Below are 24,754 nucleotides of genomic sequence, written 5' to 3'. Positions count from 1 at the left end.
CAACCGGCCTCACAACTGCAGACTATGTGTAACCACGTCAGCCCAGGACCTCCACATCCGGCTTCTTCACCTGCGGGATCGTCCGAGACCAGCCACCCGGAAAGCTGATGGAACTGAGGAGTATATCTGTCTGTAATAAAGCACTTTTGTGGGGAAAAACTCATTCTGATTGGCAGGTCCTGGCTCCCTAGTAGGTGGGCCGATGCCCTCCCAGGCCCACCCATGGCTGCGCCCATGCCCAGTCATGTGAAATCCAAGATTAGGGCCTAATTTATTTATTTAAATTGACTGATTTCCTTATATGAACTGTAACAGTAAAATCTTTGAAATGGTTGCATGTTGCATTTATATTTTTGTTCAGTATAGTACTTACTGATCATACAAATATTTGAAAAGTAGAAGCATTTTCTTCAACAGTTCTCATATGGCCACCAGGGGTCAGTATACTGCAATATATTCCAAATAAATGGCAAACACTACCATACAAGATAAAACATATCCAGCCAACATTAGATACGTGTGGCTCCATGTAGCGTCATTCCCTGGTATCTGCTCTCAAACAGCAAACCCCCTTCCAAAACAGGTGACCAATGACATCTTCCAAGGGTTCATATCTTAAGTCGTTAATGCTCATACAGTTCAACACACAGAGGGGCACGGTAACGTGCATGCATAGTCTTAGTTAAAGAAGTTTCGGCAACAAATGCTAGCTCAGAAAAAACAAACAAAATAGCTTTTTAATAAGAAGTAGCTGAGGTGAAGGCTGCATTTCAAGAGTGGGCTGTTGTTGCACAGGTGAAAGACTGGAGTAACAAGAATTTTGATAAATGTAAACGCTACAGGCAGCTACAGCATGCAATAGCAGGTAATGATCACACCAGACCATTAAACTTTAACGGGAATCAAATAAGATGAGAAGGATCAGAGTTACAACATAACGAGGCAGGTGTAAATATCTCACACGGATTGCAACGGAAAAAAACCCTCCTTTGTTAACTTGGACAGTATTTGAAAGTTAAACACAGCTACGATAACATCGGTTATAAGGCTACATCTCTGAAAATAAATATCCCCAGAATCTAAAACAACAAAAAGACATGAAAAGAGAACTCTTCGGAATAACAGCCCATGATGAGAAGCTGGGTGGTTTTTATAGCAGGAAGACGGAGGAGAGTCGGGAACATGGGGGGCTGAACACATGAAGGGAAGTTGTGCATGAAGACGCACAGATCCACAAATCTGGTGCAGGCCTTGAAAAAAACGACCAGCTCTACACAATAACTGGAGAAGAGTTTAACATGTGAAGGACCACAACATGACAACGTGAGCAGACCTGCACCAGGTCCAGAAAGCTCCCTTTCTCCCTCTTCCCACAGTACATGTGTCTGGCTGAGAACTGAGGCTTCACCTGTTATCAACTCCTTACTTTACATCTGATAAATAAGGCACCTGATCAAAAAGTCACAAACACAACTCTGATTGCGAGATGGGTGGGAGACATTGATGAATATAGGCTATAATTCTAAGAGAATGTTCAGGTGAAACCTGGGCTAATTATAAACTGAACGATTGGCTAGCCATGCTGTGTTGCAGTCAGAGAACATCATCATTTCTTTCGTAGCAACATGGTGCTGATGTTTTCATGCCATTGCCACTAAACCGCACTATTTTTCAAACCGTGGTATAGACACTATTGAATATAAAAAACTTGGACAAACAAAGGTGGAGGACTCGACATGCTGTAGTCTGAATAACTAATCAACTCTGCATCAAACCAAAAAATAAAATGGCTTACATGTTTACAATGCAGATATCTCCATCTCCAGCCCAGTTAGACTAAACAAGACAAAACCAGTATTTTTCCTCTTTCTACAGCATGTCGATCTCCCTCCAAACGATAATTTACCAACACAGCTTGAGTAGCACAAACAAAAATAGGTACTACCAGTCCTTTCTATTATATTCCAGATAAAAATAAAAATATCACCAGCATGGCTGTTACAGTCCACGTCTGTGCACAAGCTTTATTTCTGTAGGGATGTCCTGGTGCGCTTGGCTGGAGTCTGTGGGCTCTCCTGGCTTCTCTTTGTGGCACCTTTAGGAGTTCCACTCTGAGCAGGTTCATTGCCTCTCTTTATGGCAGGCTTAGGGCTTGCACTAACAGTATGTGTAGGCTCCAGAGCTCTCTTTGTGGCACCTTTAGGAGTTCCACTCTGAGCAGGTTCATTTGCTTTCTTAGTGGCAGGCTTAGGGCTTGCACTCTGAGGGACAGAGGGGGGTGGAGTGGCCTCCATCTTCCTCTGTGACCTTGTGAGAACCTGGTCAGGAGAACCTGGTGTTTTGACGTCCATGTTCTGTTGAGTCTCTGCAGCACTTTCAGCACCATTGCTCTCAGCACCTTTACTTTCAGTGACTTTAGTCTCAGAGACTCTACTTTGAGAGGGTCTCTTTGTTTGACCTTTTGTTTCACCTGCTTTTGTTGCAATAGTCTTATCCACTCCTGCCTTCTCTGCTCCAACCTGCTGTTTGTTAAAGTCATTCTTGGGGACGGTGGCAGGAGCAGGGGTGTTTTTCTGTGCTTTTGGGGTCATCACTCTTTGGGGAGACCTCTGTGGTGATGCACTCTCTTTCCTACCGAGATCCCTTAAGGTTCTACTGCTGCTGCTACTCTTGACTGATCTCTGCTGGACAGCAGCTTTTGCTGGAGTCTTTCTACTAGGAGATGGCTGCGCTCGCTCTGTTTTGACTACACTTGGCTCCTTTACACTTTTATCAACAGAAACCGATAATTTCTGCCTCTGGGCAGTGGCCGGTTTCAATTTAATTGGTTTTGCCAATTTTGTCTTTGGGGGTTTAGAGGGTTTGACTTTGGAAGCTTCGAGCTCTTTTCTTGGGGCCCTTTTCGGCTTCTTGGAGCTCTGTTGACCTTGCATCTTCTCCCTTATATTGGAGTACTTCCTCAGGATCCGGGCGCTGGCTGGGTTCTTGGCCTTCGCTGAGGCCTTCTGGCCGTCGGCTGGTTGTGCCTGTGCCTCTGCAGAGGAAACATAGGCTTTGGTGGAGATCCGAGTGGCTGTAGTCAGCTCTCTCTTTTCCTTCCCTTTGGGCGTACTTGTACTGACTTCCTGCTCCAGGGCTTTAGCGATCAGCTTCTGACTCTTAGGGTTGCTCTTCACAGGGGAAGCCATGGCAAACTTCTTCAAGTGTTTCTTCAAGCGCTCGGCCTGAAGGCTAGGGAAGACCCCTTGGGACGGCCTTTGGGACATACCGGGGAAGAGCAGCTGGGTCTCAGAGGGAAGACGCGTGTTCACCTTCTTTACGATGACCAGGGATTGGGTTTCTGTTGACTCCATGTACCAGCGGCAAATACTGGCTAGGTCCAAATCGTTCTTGAAAAGCATCTGGACTAGTGAGTACCTCTGATGATCCGAAGACTTGGGCTTGCGGACCCTGCGCTTACTCTTCCATATTGCTGCCTGTCTGTCTGCCTTGTTTTTGTGTCTGGGCGTTGGATGTCCCTCTTTGTCAATCTGGACCCAGCCTCTATGCATCTTCTCGAACTTGGTGTTCAGAGAAGAGATTTTCTGTTGGTTTTCCTCTACGTCTAGTAACTCCAGGAACTTGTTTCGAGTCTGTACTGGGAGCTCCAACTTGGGAAGGAGGAGAGGAGTGACTGACCTGGATGGCAGAGGGGAACTGACCAGCAAAGGTGAATCCCTCAATGGAGACTTGATGATCCTCTCTGGTTTGAACCTGATGGGTGATGAGAGTCTCACTGGGGATTTCAGCCTAATGGGAGATGCCACTTCACTCCATTTCTCAGCTGTGATTGGAGCACTGGTCGAGGGCGTGGGCGACCTCTGCACTCTCAAAGCTGACTTCCTGTTCTCCACCGGGGTCGGTGGGGTTGCCGGGGTAATGGACTGGCTGGCCACGTCAGTTTTATTACTCTCACTCCTCAAAGGCATTCGCCCAGGTTTTTCTGAAGCACTGCTGACAGAAGACCTGCTGGAATCTTCAGATGAAGTTTTGTTATCAATTGAAGTTGGTGCCTCTGCCTTCTTCAGCAAAGTTGGTTCCTCTGAATTCTTCAGGGAAGTCAATTTGCTTGATTCTCCCTCCTTAGGTTGAGCCAATTTGCTTGCTTCTCCTTCCTTTTTGAGAGGTCTCTTGCTTCTTAGTGGACTACTTTGTGCTTGGGCCTCACTCTTTTTAATGCTTGTACCCTCTGTGAGAGCAGAACCCTCACTGCTAACTTGCTGACTCTCAACCATGTCAACTTCAACTTCCTTTGCTACCATCATTGACGACCTGAGCTTTGGTCTAGTTTGCACCCTAGTTTCCTCTGCTGTTTTCTGTGTCTCGCTGGGTTTGGCTTTTGGAGCTGGCTGAGCTTTTTCAACTTTCAGCTCTGCAGAGCTCTGGGTAACTGCACTGTTCTGATCAGATGAAGGGAAAAGATGGGAGACGATCGGAAGAAGAGGAGAGCCAATGGGGAGAGGAGGGTTAAGCTCAGTGGAGGGGAGTGGGAGGGAGGTAGATGGTTCTTGGAGCACAATGAAAGTAACAGCCCCTTCAACAGGATGAGGCACGACAGGGAGGAGAGGGGAAGCGACAGGGAGGAGAGGGGAGGCGACAGGGACAAGAGGGGAGGCGACAGGGACGAGAGGGGAGGCGACAGGGACGAGAGAGGAGGTGACAGGGACGAGAGGGGAGGCGACAGGGACGAGAGGGGAGGCGACAGGGACGAGAGGGGAGGCGACAGGGACGAGAGGGGAGGCGACAGGGACGAGAGGGGAGGCGACAGGGACGAGAGGGGAGGCGACAGGGACGAGAGGGGAGGCGACAGCTGCTGCCTGTTGCAGTCTGGCAGATCTGAGGGGTTGTCTGGACTCAGGGCTCCTGGGGGAGTTGACTGGTGTGTCTGGGACTGGAGGAGTGTCAGGAATGCTCTGGCTTGCTGTTATAGGGGCAATAGGGGTCCTTGGTTCAGACAAGTTCTGGCTTGCTTCCGCAGGGGTCTTTGTGTCAGGCAAGTTCTGGCTTGCTTCCGCAGGGATCTTTGTGTCAGGCAGGTTCTGAGTGGTTTTAGCTTTAGGGGTTCTTTTGGGCCGTATGGACACAGGGGTTTTGGCAGAAGGGAGTGAGACTTGAGGAACCTCTGGCGTGTTCTCAGAAGGTTTCTCGGATTGTTTCAGGGAGGCCTTGGTGAGGCGCTTCGACAAAGGGCTTTTGACACTTTCCCCAGCAGGGACCGGGGTGAGAGGAGTCTCAGGTGAGACTTGTGGAATCTCAGACACGTTCTCAGAAGGGTTCTCAGTCTGTTTCAGAGACGCCTTATTGGGGCGTTTAGTCTTAGTAGGAGTAGACTCTGGGGTGGTTTTAGCTGGCCGTTCACGCAAACATCTGTCAGAATGTGCAATAGGTCTACCATTCACATATCCACATATAATCATATTCTCTGTATCAATCACTGCAGCTTCCTTCACCCTTGAAGGAATCACCCGTGCTGGAATACCCTGTTTTTCAGAACGCCTGAGAGGCAATTCTTTCACAACTGCATCATTTACCATTTTAGAGGACGAATCAACATGTGTCTTTTTCTCTTCAGGCACATTGTTACCGTCGCCTGGAGCCAAGTCTGGTTCAACCTTGCCCGTTTCCTGCACCTCTATCATTTCACTCTCTGCGGGAACCTCCATGCCAGCTTTTGCTTCTCCTCCAGAGCCCGCAGACAGTTTCTGGTCAACTGAACTTTGCGGTTCCAGAGGCTCTGCCTGCTCTTTGTCAATTGCACCTGCACTCACTACCTCTTTGTCTTCAGTGCTCTCCAGGGAAGAGGTCAGTGATGCGGATTCCTGTTGGGTTTCAATGACAACGTTCTGGCCCTCTGGCACACTCTGCAGCATATCCTGGACAAGCTCTTCTTCTGATGTCTTATCATGTGACGAGTTCACATCTTTCCCCATCAACAACTGCTCTGGGTTTTCACTTAAAACTATGTAATTGTGTACACTGTTTACATCCTGATCTGCCGTCTCGACCACAGTCTGATCTAGAATATCCTCTGGTGCTACGCTCTGCCTTGGCTGCTCCGAGTCTGTCCCTGCACTCTGCTCGTTCTCCACTGGGGGACTCTGTGAAGGAGGTGGAGGGGCAGTCTGCTCTTTGCACTGACTCGGGTCTGTCTGACTAGTCTCAACGATTAGCGCCATCTCACTGGCTGATGCTGCTGCAGCCTCTACATCTCCAGCCCCCTCAATTTCAGCTGGATGCTCCGAAGGACTTTTCTGACTGACCGTCTCCACAAAACCTCCAACAAAGGGCATATCCACAAGAGGTACACCCTCAGGCTTGCCAAGCACCTGTTTAGGGGTGACCAGAGTGATGAGCTCTGGCATTGGAGCGGGACAGTTGCCACTATCATTGCGGGCGGACGTCCTGGCTAATGTACGGACAGTCTTCAGCTCCCACATTTCCTCCACGTACATGTGACCTCTGGTGCTTTTCCTGGCGTTGCGGCGGGGGAGCAGTCGGTGCTGCCGTTCCCGGAAACACTCTGTTATTGGTTTGTCGATGTAGACTATGTCGCAGTGGCCGAGATCAGGGTCGGTTACAAACCGACACACTGAGGAAGTGTCCCTAGGCCGATGGTAGGAAGACCCCTTTATGGTCTTCCTTGCTGTCCCGGGGGAAACTGGGGGTATGTTGTTGGTGGTCTTTTCGGGTGGACTCTGTTTGACCAGCGTGTCTTTGGTATGTTCAAAGGAGCCTCTTTGTCTTGTTGAGCGATCAGCATGATCGTGCCTTTTCACAGAGGAGCCGAGTCCAGCGCTGTAAATATCTGCTCTGGTTGAGGAGTCAGAAATGCCCTGCTGTTCTTCCAAAGTACCGGCGCCAGCAGGAAGAGAGGTGGTGAGCACACAGGATAGCTTCTTACCATCAGCCAGGCTGCTGGACTTCATGATTTTGATCTTTAGCGGAGCATGGTCACTAATATGTTTACTTACACTGTCATCTGTGCTTCTGAACAGTGTTGCCAAAGCCTTAGACTCCCCTGGGACAGGTTTACGGAGATCCAAGGCCGGCCCAGCGGCCCCAGACAAATTGTGTAACACAGCAGTCTGCTCTGGGGCCACCAACCTGCTACCAACTGTTTCTCGCCCCTCTGTCGATCCTTTTGGAGTGGAAGCCAGGGGAAGTTTCTGGCCAGCCCTCCCCGGGGTCTCCAGGCAGGGTGCAGGGCTAGGACCCTGGAGGGCTCCATGCTCCACTGAGCAAGAGGGTTTGGAGGCAGAAGCTAGTGAAGTGCTGGAGGAGGATACTGCCTTGACCTAGAACAAGAACCACCATGGGGTTATTCAATACCTCAGCTTAGTTATTACAAAACCAGAGCCATTGAGAGGTTTATGGAATTGTTGCATTTACATTACAACCATATAATTAGGAATTAGAATACTAGAATGAACATTAAACTTATGACAGTATAAAAGGGCAGTCATTTTGGTAAGGAAGCTGGTCAACCATGGTCAGCCAGTGCTGTGATAAGACAATGTAAAATATTATTTGCACATTATGTTTGCTAGCTAGCTAGCCAGACAGTTTTAGTGCAATTATTCCAAATGTTTTCAAACTGCCAATATGCCAACATTCCATACAAACAATGCAGTCAATCCACAGCCACACACTGGCTGAAATCAGTTGATGATAGGACTTAGACAAGTTGTAAATCCAACAAGTACTGATATTGTATCATATAATAACACACAGCATTCCAAGAAAAACAAACATTTAGACATTTATGGTCTGTTTATATATATTTTAGAGCAGGGATCATCAACTAGATTCAGCTGTGGGACGATCTTTTCTTGAGTGGATGGTCAAGGGGCCGGAACATAATTACAAATAATTTGTAGACTGCAAATTGACCTCAAGAAGCCCAAACAGATATAATATTTGGCTAAAACATAATCATTTCAAACCTTGTTGGCATTTGTATATGATCAAATATATCTCTCTACTATGCGTGGGAATACTTTGGAACAGATTTCCAAAATTAAAATCACTTGGAGCTGATTTGCCAGTGTTTATAGTCTTTTATGTAAAGCAATAATAAAAAAATACAATAAATAAAAATGTTCGGAAAACTTGGGGAGCCAAATAAAATCACAGGCAGTTGGGGAACCCTGTTTTAGAGGCCATTTATATAGAACAAAAATATTGCTACACATTTGGTATAAAACCTGTATAAACTGTATTTATAATTATAGAACAATAATTTCGTGTGACAATTTCTGAAATACTAAATGCCTTTTATTTTCCTGTATAAGTAAAAGCAGGAAATGCATCACCTATACCTCTACTGCCATTAATTCCAAATTAGACTGGTTTGGACTTCTCCCTGACCAAAATGGCTCCCATTATTGTACCATTCTGGAACTTGTAGGGTTTATGACATAGAAATCCTATTAAATTACTACAGGGGCTATGACTACAACACTATGGCTGTCATGTTAGCGCTGCATTAACATTACATAGGGAATATTTAAATAATACTGTGTAACTGAATGTCTAGAATTAGAACAGAATTCAAAAAGTTGTCCCAACTCTCTATATACATGGCTCTGGACAAAACAATCACTCGACAGTGACTCAGTTTCTTTTGCCTCCTCTGCTGTGATGTACGGTATCTTCTTGTTTACGTATTATGCATGTTTCCTCTGTTGTGTGTGATTTGCGATTGCCTTTCAGAGACAATAACTTCCTATATAATTTTACCAAATTCAAATGCACAATGAGAGTAATGCCTATACAGACCTCTGTCTGTAGGAAGCCCAGAGCGTCGACAATCTGCCTCTGGTGGTGGAGACAGAGCTTGGTCATGAACTCCTCCAGCGTGGAGGTAGACTGCAGGTCCCTGGCCTTTGCGGTACTCAGCTCCAGACATTCACTGCAAGACAAACAGGACAAGGATGTTTATATTTTTGTCATGAATATACACGTAGACTTACAAAGGTGTCCAAAAGCATATTACATTTATTTTCAATGGAAGTTATTAGAAGGAAAAAAATAAGTCAGACTCAAGGTTAAAACATATGAAGACCATACCACATGGATGATAATGAGAGTTATAGCTATCGGTAGGGTAGGGCATTATGCCTTGTATACCGGGGTATTTTGAAATACCCATGGTATGATTTCAATACAGTAGAATAATTTAGTTTTTAAAAAATAAATATGGATATTTCTACTTTTTCCAATAAATACCTGAAGTCAACTTGTGCACTAGGTTATAGATAAAGCAGATTGCGTTCTTCATTTCACCTGTTCGATTATTTTTCCATTATGACCAAAACAGCTGATTGAGCCAGTCGTGTTTGTTTACAAAGAAGCACAACCAGCAACAGAAGCTTAATGAGGCGAGTGATTCCTCTGCAGCGCAACATATTGAGGTGATCAATTTAGAAATTCACTACCTCATGTTTACCAGCTATACATCTTAAAACTATTAAGTAACTATCTAAGATATGCCAAATAAATTATCTCCAGCTGTGTATGAAAATGTATGCACTCACTAACTGTAAGTCACTCTGGATAAGAGCGTCTGCTAAATGACTAAAATGTAAAATGTAAATGTATTTGGTTTGCTAACTAGCTAGCCAAGTGGCTAGCTTGCAATATCAAGCTTCTTGAATCTTGGTCACAGTAGAGACAATCCCCTCCTGGATTAAGATCCCTACTGTCTAATATTGTTTTGTGTGTGCAGCAAACCGAGCAGCCTTTTGAGAAATGTGCATAACATGAGCTGGGTTGTTTGTCGTTGCAATTAGTTTGCATGCACTCGTTAGCATTTACCTAGCATCCGCTATGGGAATTCCTTAGTACTTGTTAGCATTTTGTTAACTGACGTTTTTTGGGCCATCTTTATGTTTAAAAAAAAAATAGCGCCCCTTGTATGCACCACCAGTAATACAATATAACCCAGGATGGCACAGGCACGATATGAAGGTTTGAAAATCTGGATAACGCCCAACCCTAGCTGTAGGTACTTAAAAAGCTGTCATACAGCAGGCTAAATGCATTAAGGCAAATCACTTTCCCCATGGAGATGAATAAAGTATTCACAGCACCCATCTAAATTAATTGTTTTCCTACAGTTCAGAAATAAATGTTATGAAAATGCAACATACTCAGTTGGGCTAAGTGCTAAGAGAAAATTTATATGGAGATAAATGAGAAGGGAAAAAAAAAAAACTGCCAGGATATAAAACTGGGGAACAGTAACTGATCCATAATTCAATTAAGTTTGGTTTTTGTAAATCCCAAACCAAACGTATTGATTTCACTTGTCCATGTCAGCATTTCAAGCAGTCCTGGATATCCTAAAATTCTATCTATAGAATGAACATGGATCCATTACAAAAAAGAAGCAGTCATCATCATCAACATCAAAGCCCGTCTGTTGGTCCATCTTGGTGACACCATTCCCAAGTAATTATTTCATAAACATGACTCATCATCCACATTGCTGGTGTAAAATGTTTCCATCTTGATACGATTGACACGCCATACAGCAACAAGAGTTAAGGCTGAAATATTGTGCTAGTTATATAAAAATAGAATTGAGTCATTAATTGGGTTGATATTGAGTCCTTTATTACCAGCCATGGTTTCTAAGTGTGTGGGAGGAATGACAACTCATGAGCAGTGTTAAATATGTCTTTAGCAAAATAAGAGTATTCACAGGGTGGGCCTAATGAGACATTTGAAAACGATGAGTATGAGCGTATAAATTAGATCCACAGCATTTAAAATGTATATTAATCTACTAATTATATGAAGCAACAACGAAAATCGAGCCAATTACGAAATTGTGAAAATACTACGCTAAAAGTGTTTGTTTGAAAAAGACGACAGAGAACATTACATTTTCACACAAAATTTATTAGAAGAATAGGGGATTTTGAAAAGTGATTATTTTGTCCAGTGAATCTGACCTGTTACATTGTTACAGGTAATCTCTTTTTCAAAATGTTGTTTCTTTCATTACAGGATACATCGAGTAAATTCTTACACATGCACAAAGACAATTAATCATTGGTGCCCCAGGTTCAATGCAACATACACGAAATCGAGATCATATCAACCACTTCAGTTTAAATATTATAAGGGATATATAAGAGGCAAAGTCATATTTTATTAAAGTTGTCAAATCAAAATATGAAAAATTACCAGTGCAATCAAATTAACTTAGTGATCATTAAGTTCTCTCTACTACAAAGACACTTGACCATAGCCAAGAAGTTATAATAATAATTATTATTATTATTATTATTATTATAATACCAAAAAAAACTACATTCATAAATAAATTACAGTAGAAAAAAATGAGTCTGCCAAACTGTGTAAATGGCAATTATTGAAATGAGGTCCATTTAGGTTTAGGTGTACCTGTTATCTGAGCATCTGAATACATAAACCATTGAGACTAATGAATCCGAGGCATTTCACATGAAACCAAATTGCTTATAGCACACTAAAGCTGGAAATAAGGTATGAAATATTTGAATTCTATTATTTTTGAAAAGCCTCCCAATCCTTTCTGTTTGAAGTGTATGGTTCCAAGCATTGCAAGTCATCACAATTAGTCCACAGTATAGGGTTGAAAAGAGCTGCTTTCAAACGTTTTAAAAGGAATAACTTGCTATTACAGACTCCATATAGTACAGTCTTAATCTAAAAGCCGTAGAGCTGTTAAACCAAAGATAAGTAGCAACATGTAGACTACCAAGACTAGATCTAAGTCCAGTGGGCTTAGAGAGAAGGAATAGGAAGGACTGCTCAAAGTGTGGTCCTCTGTAGCTCAGCTGGTAGAGCACGGCGCTTGTAACACCAAGGTAGTGGGTTCGATCCCCGGGACCACCCATACACACAAAAAAAAAAAATATGCACGCATGACTGTAAGTCGCTTTGGATAAAAGCGTCTGCTAAATGGCTTATTAATTAATTAATTTATTTATTAATTAAAAAGAGAACATTAACAAAATAAATCTTCCCAACAAAAGGGAATTGTAAGTGAGAATCTCTTCATCTGTTCAATCGATACATACACAGAAAGACCAATTTTTTGACGATACCTTGCACTCAGAAGAATTGTGTTAAAAATCGGTAAAGGTTCGACTAACGAGGTGTCCATCTACATCAGTTTATAATTAGGCCTACCAAAATGCATGATTGAATGTATAACCTTTTTTTTTTTTTTTTCAGGATTCACATTTTCCACAGATGCTCAGAGAGTAGGTTCAAATGTATTATGTTAAACAGTAGTTAATTACCAACTGAGTGTGATAACTATGGTGTCTGAGGCACTGTGAGCAGGAGAGATAAATGCATCTTAAAAAACATGTTTGGCTAACATCTTACCTGAACAGAGTTTACATTGACATTCATTGTGTTTTAAAAAGAATAAGAAATAAACACTGCAGAGATTCAATTGGATGTTTTCTGGGTCTCAAACACGGCACCACCTTCAGTCAAAGAAAAAAAAAAAGCCCAAAAACAATCCACTTGTAAATTAGTATCTGACCCGTTTGTGTGTTTGTGGTATATATATATATTTTTTTTTTTACAGGACTTTAAGTCGCTGCTATGTCTAAGAGTGTGTAGACAGTACCTGAAGGAGTGTGGGTTGTGTTTTGTCCCTGAGGGTTTCCATGTCTCGCTCTCTCCACTTTTCCTTCAACATTGTGAGTTAAGATCTGACCACGGTAATCTGAATATATGTACATGACAATTCACACATATGTGTTTTCTCAACAAAAAGGGGGAGAGGAGCAGAAATAGAGCAAGAGACAACAGCAGCAAGAACAACAGAAGGGAAACATATTTCACAAACACATACAAAAACACACAGATGGAAATGCACCCGTGTCTTTTACCTTATAATACGTAGAGGGAGTAAAAATGATTTAGCAAACATTAAGAACACATGGTATCCATGAGTTAGTTACACAAATCTTAAGTTGGCCACTGTATAGATCATGGCCGGTTGACTAAGAATTCAAGTCTCAAAGGTTGTCTGTGACAATAATTTGCCTTGCATACACCAGTGTTTTCAACCAGTCCACCTACAGGATCCAACCAATTCCACTTCACATATCCAACAATACAACACGTGCTGCCTTCAAGCCACACACTGGCAATCATGCAAAATCTCATTCCATCATACACTTACCTAAATAGAAACAGGTATTTGGAAGTTGAAAAAAAAAAAAAAGGTATATTGAAGTTAATGTAATCAGAAATTGAATTAATATACAAGTCCTTTTATCAGTAGACAAAGCGAATTATCTACAACAACCCCAAACTGTATGTACACATCAGCACACAGTCTTTAATCAAAGGCCTTTCTGAAGACCGTGTTTCATATGGAACATAGACCATATCCTGGTCAACATCCAGTCAAAACAGAGGAATAGAAAATGAGAAAAGTAGTTTTGACATCAGCTGTCGCCTCCCTCCCTGGATCTGTGATAAGAGCGAAATATAAAACTACTATGCATCAATAAGCAATATATTTGTTTGTATATAGGAGGTTTTAATATACGGTGCATTCAGAAAGTATTCAGACTCCTTTCCTTTTCCCACATTTTGTTACGTTACAGACTTATTCTATTCTAAAATGGATGAAATAAAACATGTCCTCAATCTACACACAATAACCCATAATGACAAAGCGAAAACAGGTTTTTAGAAATGTTTACAAATTTATAAAAACATTTACAGAAATACCTTATTTACGTAAGTATTCAGACCCTTTGCTATGAGACTCGAAATTGAGCTCAGGTACATCCTGTTTCCATTGATCATCCTTGAGATGTTTTTACAATTTGATTGGAGTCCACCTGTGGTAAATTCAATTGATTGGACATGATTTGGAAAGGAACACACCTGTCTATATTAGGTCCCACAGTTGACAGTGCATGTCAGAGTAAAAACCAAGCCATGAGGTTGAAGGAATTGTCCGTAGAGCTCCGAGACAGGATTTTGTCGAGGCACAGATCTGTGGAAGGGTACCAAAAAATGTCCCCAAGAACACAGTGGCCTCCATCGTTCTTAAATAGAAGAAGTTTGGAACCACCAAGACTCTTCCTAGAGCTGGCCGCCCGGCCAAACTGAGCAATCGGGGGAGAAGGGCCTTGGTCAGGGGGGTGACCAAGAACCCAATGGTCACTCTAACAGAGCTCCAGAGTTCTTCTGTGGAGATGGAAGAACCTTCCAGAAGGACAACCATCTCTGCAGCACTCCACCAATCAGGCCTTTATGATAGAGTGGCCAGACAGAAGCCACTCCTCAGTAAAAGGCACATGACAGTCTGCTTGGAGTTTGCCAAAAGGCACCTAAAGTCTCTCAGACCATGAGAAACAAGATTCTCTGGTCTGATGAATACAAGATTGAACTCTTTGGCCTGAATGCCAAGCATCACGTCTGGAGGAAACCTGACACCATCCCTACGGTGAAGCATGGTGGTGGCAGCATCATGCTGTGGGGATGTTTTCAGCGGCATGGACTGGGAGACTAGTCAGTATCGAGGGAAAGATGAACGGAGCAAAGTACAGAGAGATTCTGCTCCAGAGCGCTCAGGACCTCAGACTGTGGCGAAGCTTCACCTTCCAACAGGACAACAACCCTAAGCACACAGCAAAGACAATGCAGGAGTTGCTTCGGGACAAGTCTCTGAATGTCCTTGAGAGGCGTAGCCAGAGACCGGACTTGAACCCGATCAAACATCTCTGTAAAGACCTGAAAAAAGCTGTGCAGCGACGCTCCCCATCCAACCTGACAGAGCTTGAGATGATCTGCAGAGAAGAACGTGAGAAACTCCCCAAATACAGGTGTGCCAAGCTTGTAGTGTCATACCCAAGAAGACTCGAGGCTGTAATCACTGCCAAAGGTGCTTCAAAAAAGTACTGAGTAAAAGGTCTGAATACTTATGCAAATGTCATATTTCCGTTTTTAATTTTTAATAAATGTACACAATTTTCTAAAAACCTGTTTTTACTTTGTCATCATGGGGTATTGTGTGTAGATTGATGAGGGAAGGCTGTATCGTAACAAAATGTGGAAAAAGTCAAGGGGTCTGAATACTTTCCGAATGCACTGTATGCATCTGTAAAATCTGTCTCTGAGTATAGTTTGGTATAATTAGTGTTAAGACTATTTATATAAATATTGCAGGAGTTAAAGGACTACAACTATCATGTCATGAACAATCTTCAACACATTGACTTGAAGGGTGTGCAAGCTTCTGAAAAGCTTTTTATTGAAGCATTATCGTGGGTGAAGGGTCGAATCAAATTTGACTAATTGGGAAGAATGGCTACAAGCTATTCAATCCAAAACACAGCAGAAACTTTTTTTTCTTACAGACAAAAACCAAACAACGAAAGAAGATCTAAAAGCACGATTAAACATTAACACCCTCACCATTAAAACATGAATGAGTCAAGTAGGGTGCATGAAACTTTTACAGAATCTTGAAATATTCACAAAAGTGTACCAACCCAGTCCTTAATTTTCAGTAGTCTTATATAAGAAAAGTCTCATCCAAGAACAGTCTTATCCAAGATAATCTTTGCTTATGTCAACCTTTGCCATGTGGTTTTCACGTCATCTCCATACATAAATTATTCCGTAGCGTACTTAACCTGATGTGCCATGGACGGAAAATCACAAAACCGTTGACAACAATTGCAAGATTACGGCATACATCTAAAGCAGCAAGTCAACAAATAGCTAGCAGAGTTCAACACATCAACCTGTACTGCAAGAAAGCTTTGGCCCATATCCCTGGCTTGTGTTTATGAGATGTTGCTACATACAATACACCATTGCCTCTAGAAATTAGATTTATTTGATGCAGGTTCAGTCCTTTTCTAGAGATGAGGTAGCAGAAACCAACAGATTTGCTTCTGTAGATTTTTGTAATTTTAACATTAAATCACAGGTTCCACAAGGGTTGTGTTAACACAGCAACTTTTTGTTGTTGTAATGTGCAAGAATGGACAGCATGCAAAACTTTCTCTCCAAATAGTCTAATCTTGTCTCAGTATTTGGACTTATAATGGCATTCTATTTTTTTTATGGCAGACGATTAACTAGGAGCAAGGCTCCATGATTGTCATGGTAACACAGAAAAGCCTTGCAACTGTTAGTTTAATTTGATTAAAGTAATTCACTTTGATTTGTTTACCTTTTTGTTGTCCGTCCCATCTAATTCACTAATAAAATGGACTCATCCTCAAAACAAAGATGTCATCTTGATTCGTTTCAGATGCCCAATTACAATAAATTGAAATCATAACACAAATCTATTGTAACTACTGTGAAGCATACAGTGCCTTGCAAAATTATTTATCCCCCTTGGCGTTTTTCCTATTTTGTTGCATTACAACCTGTAATTTAAATTGATTTTATTTGGATTTCATGTAATGAACATATATACACAAAATAGTCCAAATTTCTAAAACTCTAAAAAATAAATAACGGAAAAGGGGTGCGTGCATATGTATTCACCCCCTTTGCTATGAAGCCCCTAAATAAGATCTGGTGCAACCAATTACCTTCAGAAGACACATAATTAGGTAAATAAAGTCCACCTGTGTGCAATCTAAGTGTCACATGATCTCAGTATATACATATATACATACACACACACACACACATGTTCTGAAAGGCCCCAGAGTCTGCAACACCAGTAAGCAAGGGGCACCACCAAGCAAGCGGCACCATGAAGACCAAGGAGCTCTCCAAACAGGTCAGGGACAAAGTTGTGGAGAAGTACAGATCAGGGTTGGGTTATAAAAAATAAAATAAAAATTGAACATCCCACGGAGCACCATTAAATCCATTATTGAAAAATGGAAAGAATATGGCACAACAACAAACCTGCCAAGAGCGGGCCGCCCACCACTACTCACGGACCAGGCAAGGAGGGCATTAATCAGAGAGGCAACAAAGAGACCAAAGATAACCCTGAAGGAGCTGCAAAGCTCCAGAGCGGAGATTGGAGTATCTGTCCATAGGACCACTTTAAGCCGTACACGCCACAGAGCTGGGCTTTACGGAAGACTGGCCAGAAAAGCTCCATTACTTAAAGAACAAAATAAGCAAACACGTTTGGTGTTCGCCAAAAGGCATGTGGGAGACTCCCCAAACATATGGAAGAAGGTACTCTGGTCAGATGAGACTAAAATTGAGCTTTTTGGCCATCAAGGAAAACGCTATGTCTGGCACAAACCCAACACCTCTCATCACCCCAAGAACACCATCCCCACAGTGAAGCATGGTGGTGGCAGCATCATGCTGTGGGGATGTTTTTCATCGGCAGGGACTGGGAAACTGGTCAGAATTGAAGGAATGATGGATGGCGCTAAATACAGGGAAATTCTTGAGGGAAACCTGTTTCAGTCTTCCAGAGATTTGAGACTGGGACGGAGGTTCACCTTCCAGCAGGACAATGACCCTAAGCATACTGCTAAAGTAACACTCGAGTGGTTTAAGGGGAAACATTTAAATGTCCTGGAATGGCCTAGTCAAAGCCCAGACCTCAATCCAATTGAGAATCTGTGGTATGACTTAAAGATTGCTGTACACCAGCGGAACCTATCCAACTTGAAGGAGCTGGAGCAGTTTTGCCTTGAAGAATGGGCAAAAATCCCAGTGGCTAGATGTGCCAAGCTTATTGAGACATACCCCAAGAGACTTGCAGCTGTAATTGCTGCAAAAGGTGGCTCTACAAAGTATTGACTTTGGGGGGGTGAATGTGTTATGCACGCTCAAGTTCTGTTTTTTTTTTGTCTTATTTCTTGTTTGTTTCACAATAAAAAATATTTTACATCTTCAAAGTGGTAGGCATGTTGTGTAAATCAAATGATACAACGCCCCAAAAAATCAATTTTAATTCCAGGTTGTAAGGCAACAAAATAGGAGAAATGCCAAGGGGGATGAATACTTTCGCAAGCCACTGTATGTCTCTACTCGGGGGTTATCACAGTTGGTTTGCAAGTTCAAAAGATTTCTACATATATACATTGCACATTTAAAAAAGTAGGATTTACAGTAGATTCATACCAATTAGTTACCTAGTAGTCAATTATATTTATTTTCACCATACTTATATACACCTGAAAGGAAATGTCAGAGATTCTGAAATGCTATGTCTGAAAGGAGATAGTAGGGCCAGCCTTGCCTAAGGGAAGTTCTTGTTTTTTTGCATTTCATGTGATATCAGCTAAGTTTTAGCAAGAATCTCTAAGAGTTTGTAGCTCTGTGTTCACTGTAGGCCGAAGTCAAACTTGTAACTCAAATGTTCGTCTAAATATCTAATTTACATCTAGCCGAGTCTCAAGAATGTTGGATAAGAACTTACTGGGTCAAGAGTAAGAAATAAATATATCTTACAGTCTTGTTAACTATAAAGGTATTAATAAAACCTGTCTGATGACTAATAAAACCAGTACTGTAATATAAACCTTATACAAGGACCATAGGGGCTTGATCCAACATTCTGAAATGTCCTGAGGTATAACTGTCGATAGGGTAAGTAGTAGTGTACATATATAAATCAGGAGTAGTTTGGCCAAATTCACAGCGGGACGCCATATTGCTGCTTCCGAGCATTCTATTCACAATGAGTATTTGGATTCTAGTTCTGATTCTAGAATTAGATAAGTAAACATTGTGTACAATTCTGAGATTCCCATAAACTGTTATTGGTCGGTATTACCAAGGAGGAGCAAATACGGCATCCATTGAATTATGTGATGTTTTCTAAAAGCATCATGATGTTTAAACTGCAATGGCCAAAGTATCTATGCTTCAGCATATGCTACACTTCTCCACAGAATTTCCTTAGTGCTATGGGCCACATGGCGAAACCTGTGTTGAGACTCAACAATTTACTGCATTGATATACTGTACCTTAAAGCTGCAATCTAACACGTGAACAAAATCAATCTTTCAATACATAGTTAAGATAAAAAATAAAATGTTTAAGAATGAACATTTCCACCTGTCCCTTGTCCTTGCCTTCTTCTGTTAAGCAGGGACAGTCATCCCTAGAGGTAACGAGACTACAAGACTTCACACCTGAAGTTTGTTGTGCTAACTGCAGCGCCACACAGATTTAAAATGTCCAGAAGGCTCAAACAGGTAAATAAATGCTTGGTTAAGGTAGGTTGTGAGAACACCTGATAAGAGTCGGGTGCATATATTTGTCATTCAATGGTAAGACATCCCAAAAAGGTCTGTTTGCGGATGAAAAAACAAAATGTCCCCTTTTTCAGATGATTCTGAGTACGATACAAGAGGCATGGAAATAAGTAGGATATATTAATATATATATATATATATATATATATATATATATATATATATATATATATATATATATATATATATATATATATATCTGAGAGTGAGGTATGTTTGTGTATAGATATCTAACATAGTATATACATTTCTGATAAAGATCTACACATTCACACAAGTACTGCAGCCCCACACAAACATTATCCTGAGTTGTGGCGAAGGCTACGGGTGAACACATGTAACGAAATGTCCCAGTCACACTACACAGCAGAACGTGACATATCTGAGTGGTTGTAATCTGGCGTGCTTTTGGAGAGTATAGACGGTTAGCTTACAAACGAAGTGCACGCTTCATTGGGGCAGAAGTCCGTGTGTTGTGATTCTGGATGGCCAGATAGCTAGCAACAATGACAAGAAACTGTCATATGGGGAATTGTAGGTGGCTTGTTTCAGCTAGTTTGATCTCCTTCTTGATACAATGTCTTGTTTTGAGATGTTTTGACTGATGTCACATCTATGCTAATATGGCTAAAATTCACTAGCTAGCTAACCAACAACTGTAACGATGTATTTTAGAGAAGTGCTCATTGTGCAAATGTATGTTTCAATAAACGTTGGAGACTAAATATATATTTTACATGTTGTCAACAATCTAAGCCAACCCAGTCTCTCTTGCCCCAAAGTTGCACACGCGGCGATTTTGTTGATAAACAACCAACCCGTCTATAGCTCTGAGGTTTGGTTGGTAACTAAGGAGGAGGTGAAATTGCGGACAGGGGAATGTGTTCTCCCAACAAACAAAAACATACAACTTTACATTAAGATTTTCAGTAGTATACAAGGGTTGCGTGCATCCTTGCAACCGCATATTCTTCCTGCTTTAGTTTGGTCTATTCAATCTCAGGTGTGCATTTGCTGAACAGTGACAGGGAAAGAGATTAAGCCTTGATTTTATATAACTTGTCGAGTGCTGAGCATGCATCATGCTTATGACACAAACAAATACATGAGGTTGGTGTCTCCAACCCGGATGTCTCCAACCTTGGTGCTACAAGGTCTGCAAGCTTTTGTTTCAGCTGGTCTACAATAAGACCATGCACATCCTGTAGTTCTCCAGGACCTGGGTCGGAGGCCGCTGGTCTAGCCCTAAGTGATGTAATAACTAGAGTACTCCTAGAGGACAGTAAGGGGCGCCACTGAACAAAATATAACTGTGCAGACATTTGGGATTGCTCCAATTGCAATTTTGCCAACACATCACATTAGTCAATGAGTAAAAATATTAGATTATGTTCACACCGTATCTAAAGCAGTTTTTCAGGTTGAACCATTTAAAAAAAGGTTGTACTGTATAAGGATAGCACAAACAAACTTCATAAAAACACTCCCAAAACATATTTCAAATATGGAGTGTTTCAACAATGTCTAGAACAATGTCGAGGGGCAATCTAAAAGAGTGCAGAGAGACAATTTTGTGTCTTATTGACTTTGACAACAGCTACTTATAGTAGGCTTAACAAACATATTAAAACAATTAAAGAGCTAAGAATAGGTTCGATTGATTCACGGGATTGATCGCAGAGTAAGTATAAGTGCATTTGGAATAAATCAACATACTAAACTGGTTAATTGTGTACTAGCTATATAGACTCTAAAGGAGGTTGGTGGCACCCTAATTGGGTAGGACGTGTTTGTGGTAATGGCTGGTGCAGAATAGGTGGAATGGTATCAAATACATCAAACATGTTTTGATGCCATTCCATTTGCTCTGTTCCAGCCATTATTAGGAGCTGTCCTCCCCTGATAGACTCCTCAGTCATTGCCACTGTCTGGCAAATGCAAACGACTACCTGGACTGGGTAAAAACATCACATCATCATCAAGTACTGCATCGCTTTCAGACGTGAGTTTACTCGTCTGGTGAGTGGCCTGTACTGAGCCTGCCGTTCTCTCCGGACACTGACACAGACTCCAGAAGGTCCAGGGGTGCATCCACAGCTTCTTGGCCCTCTGGGGCCTCCGTATCCTCCAGTTCCTCCATGCGGCTCATCAGCTTCAGCTTCTTCTTGGGCGGGTGTTTCAGGGTGCCAAGGCGCTCCTTGACTTTATACTCCAGAGTGCTGTGAGGGATCCCATAGACGGTCTGAGCCTTGGACACGCTCATCTTCCCCCCCATCACCACTCCTATAGCCTCCTCTAGCAGCTCTGTGTTGTACTGACGGTATCGTCCCCTCTTCTTCCTCAGCTGCTTGTTGCTGAGGTCTGCCTCGGGCTCAGAGGTAGGGTACAGCCCCCCAGAGGCAGGGCGGTCTGCGTCGGATGAACCCAAGTACTCCCTCTCTCCTCCACTGCTTCCCCGGCGGCCGTGTTTGGGCAGGATGGACCTCTGCCTCTTCCCCAGGCTGTTCTCACAGTGGTGGCTGGGGAGGCTGTAGGGATCAGAGCTCAGGGAGCCCCAGGAGAGGTCCACCCCTAGGCCTCCTAGGCCTCTCACCTGGGGGATTTTGAGGCCGACGGTCGGGGAGTAGGACAGAGAGAGCCCCTGGTCTCTCGGGGCCTCCTGGAGGACTGCCTTCCCACAGGAGGGGGACTTCGTGAAGAGCCCCGCAGCCTCCAGCAAGCTGGGTAGGTCTTTGAGGTGGTCCCCAGCTCCGCTGTTGGCCCGGAGCTTTAGGAGGGCCCCGAAGTGGGTCTTGGAGGCCCAGGACGGAGAGCCGTACCTGGAAAGGAGAGAGAGGTGGTCGAAGGGTCTGGACGTCTGGTTGTGGTTGGGAGACAACTCTGGATCGGAATCCTGGTTCACTTCCTGTTTGATGTGCAGGGCATGACAGAGAGGTGAGGTGGGCTTTAAAGGGACGGAGTGGCTGAAATTCTCCCTCCTCCTCCTCCTCCTCCCATCCTGCAGGCTCCACATAGGCAGCCCGGCCTGTCCGTCAGCACTCAGGGAACGCCTGATTGGATGGAAGGAAATTGGGTGTAAGCAGAGCTTGCACAGTGCTTTATTCTCTCTCTCTCTAGGGGAGGATGGGTTGGGGAAGGGAGGATGTTGGCCACTCCTTTATTGGTTGATCTTGCTTAGGTAACATCACTTTATCTTGCTTAGGTAACATCATATGTGTGTGAGTGTGTGCTCCTTTTAAGAACAAAAAAGGCTCATGTGTTTATTTTGGCTTTGCATTTTATTTTTATTACAAATTATGCGTCAGTCAACATAACAATAAGAAAACAAAATAAAATAAAAGGATATGCAGGGCAAAGAAAATAAATCAAAAGAAAAATAGAAAATCTAAGAAAAAGTTAATAATGTCCAGCCCTGTCCAGATAGGGCAGGGGAGGGAGGAGGGCATGTTGGTCATTAGGCCTGTTCAGATAGGGCAGGGGAGGGAGGAGGGCATGTTGGTCATTAGCCCTGTCCAGATAGGGCAGGGGAGGGAGGAGGGCATGTTGGTCATTAGCCCTGTTCAGATAGGGCAGGGGAGGGAGGAGGGCATGTTGGTCATTAGCCCTGTTCAGATAGGGCAGGGGAGGGAGGAGGGCATGTTGGTCATTAGCCCTGTTCAGATAGGGCAGGGGAGGGAGGAGGGCATGTTGGTCATTAGCCCTGTTCAGATAGGGCAGGGGAGGGAGGAGGGCATGTTGGTCATTGCAGTAAGGCAGTCTGGCATTTAATAGCAGAGCAGGGCACGATGACTGTGTTACCAAATGACTAATGCTAACGTAGCTATAGCCCTTAGTGAGTGACGTTACCACTGAACAAGCACAGCAATAAAAGAGTAAGCCATCAGTATGGGATGTTATAGGGCTACTTACTGCACATAAACACTCAAAACATCAACCTGAGTAATATTGTTACTGTAAGAAAAAAATCGGAAATACTTATCTGCAAGGTTATCACTCAAGAAGGCACACACAGTATGTGTGATGGAACATAGCAAATCATCAGGTCTTATTGATTGAACATGCCAACATTAAATTGACAGGTGAATGATTGATCGATTTGTGATAAGGCGATTTGTGATGACATAATGACGGACACAGAGGCAAATAAAATAAGCATGCGCTTAACTGTTGCTAACTGTTGCTAATGCACTAGGAGGCGTAAGCCAATATCATATTTTGACTTGACAGGCGTCTGCTTTTTTTGCACTTCTAAACATTCCCACCACCTTCAATCAGTTCTCCATCTCACCTCTCAGCTTTGAAATATATCAGAGAGAGAGAGGGGAGAAAGAGAGAGTGGTAGATACTAGATATATGGACCTCTACATCTGTGGATCTCTGCATACAGAGCTGTACATTCTGAACGAGATATTCACAAGCAGCTGGCTCTCTCCCGTCACTCCCTCTCTTCCTCCCCTCCCCTCCCACTCCCTCCCTCTTTCCGCTCCTCCTAAAGAGAGGAGGGCAGCTAGAGAGCGGAGCAACTGGCGCTTAATTAATCCAAATTAAAACTGAATTACGGCGCGTTCCATTTCAAATGCATTAACGTCCATACCACTGTGTGATGATATCACGAGGCATTGCCCTAGGGCAAAACACAACAGAGTTTACTGAATTATAGATTTAAAATTATTTTTGACCTTGAAATTAAGGTCAATGTAAATAATTGAACACAACGTTGTGTAATTAGTACAATGGAAAGCTCTACTGATTAGGGGTTTATTTAGCTTATTTCTTAAATCCATTGGAATCTTAACTACATGTGTATTTAAAAGGAATCCAATAATAATAATAATAATGTATATAATGTCTCCTGATACCAAAGCATTTCCTTCAAGATGTCCTTCTTGAAGATGCACATGTGAAATCACTTTAAATGTTGTCACACAGTCAAATCAACATGCACACCCTGCATCTCTCCAGGACCAGAGTTGGTGACCATCACTTCATGAGCTCCTACAGGTTGTTATAAACTGTTGTTTGAACAGGTTGGGGAGTGAGTTATGGTAAAGCCCTACAGGAAGTAGAAACAGGAAGTTTGTCTTACCCTCTAAGGGTGGACGTCTGGGAAAGGTGAGGGCTGCGGAGCGATGATGTGCTGCTTCTGGCCCGTCCCTTTTTGAGTGACAGGTCCAGGACTCCATCTAGGAACAGGACACAAGGGTTAGTAACTTAGAAAGCAAGAGCCATTCTGTCAGGTGTGCAGTATGTGTGCAGTAGGGTTGAATATTTACCCTGTATTTTACAAAATGTTCCACCCAGAGAATAAATCACTTTTCTCCCAGGTAACCCGGTATTTCCCGCCAAAACCGGAAGGGTCATTCAAAAGCATTATAAAGCATATAAATATGTCTGGATTTGATTAGAGATTTGATTAGCATGAAAATTCAAACCTGATGCTACCGGAGCCTGATAAGCCATATATTTAATACATTTTATGAGC

The 24,754-nt window shown here is 42.8% G+C and overlaps 1 protein-coding gene across 1 annotated transcript in view; it reads right to left on the bottom strand.

The window, feature by feature from the left end:
- Nucleotides 1-294: 294 nt before the first annotated feature.
- Nucleotides 295-24,754, bottom strand: part of LOC121547091 (titin) — a 48,458-nt gene continuing 23,998 nt past the window's right edge. Inside the window, exons 6-10 of the mRNA XM_045209725.1 lie at nt 24,359-24,455; nt 21,285-22,322; nt 8,667-8,950; nt 8,022-8,035; nt 295-7,334 (exon numbers count right to left, since the gene is read on the bottom strand). Coding sequence (XP_045065660.1) covers nt 2,025-7,334; nt 8,022-8,035; nt 8,667-8,950; nt 21,285-22,322; nt 24,359-24,455 — 6,743 coding nt within the window. The 3' untranslated portion in view covers nt 295-2,024. The remainder of the gene's footprint in view (nt 7,335-8,021; nt 8,036-8,666; nt 8,951-21,284; nt 22,323-24,358; nt 24,456-24,754) is intronic.

This window comes from Coregonus clupeaformis, chromosome 31, assembly GCF_020615455.1.
Source record: "Coregonus clupeaformis isolate EN_2021a chromosome 31, ASM2061545v1, whole genome shotgun sequence".
In the NCBI taxonomy this organism is placed as follows: Eukaryota; Metazoa; Chordata; class Actinopteri; order Salmoniformes; family Salmonidae; genus Coregonus; species Coregonus clupeaformis.
This window is presented reverse-complemented; position numbering and strand designations above follow the sequence as displayed.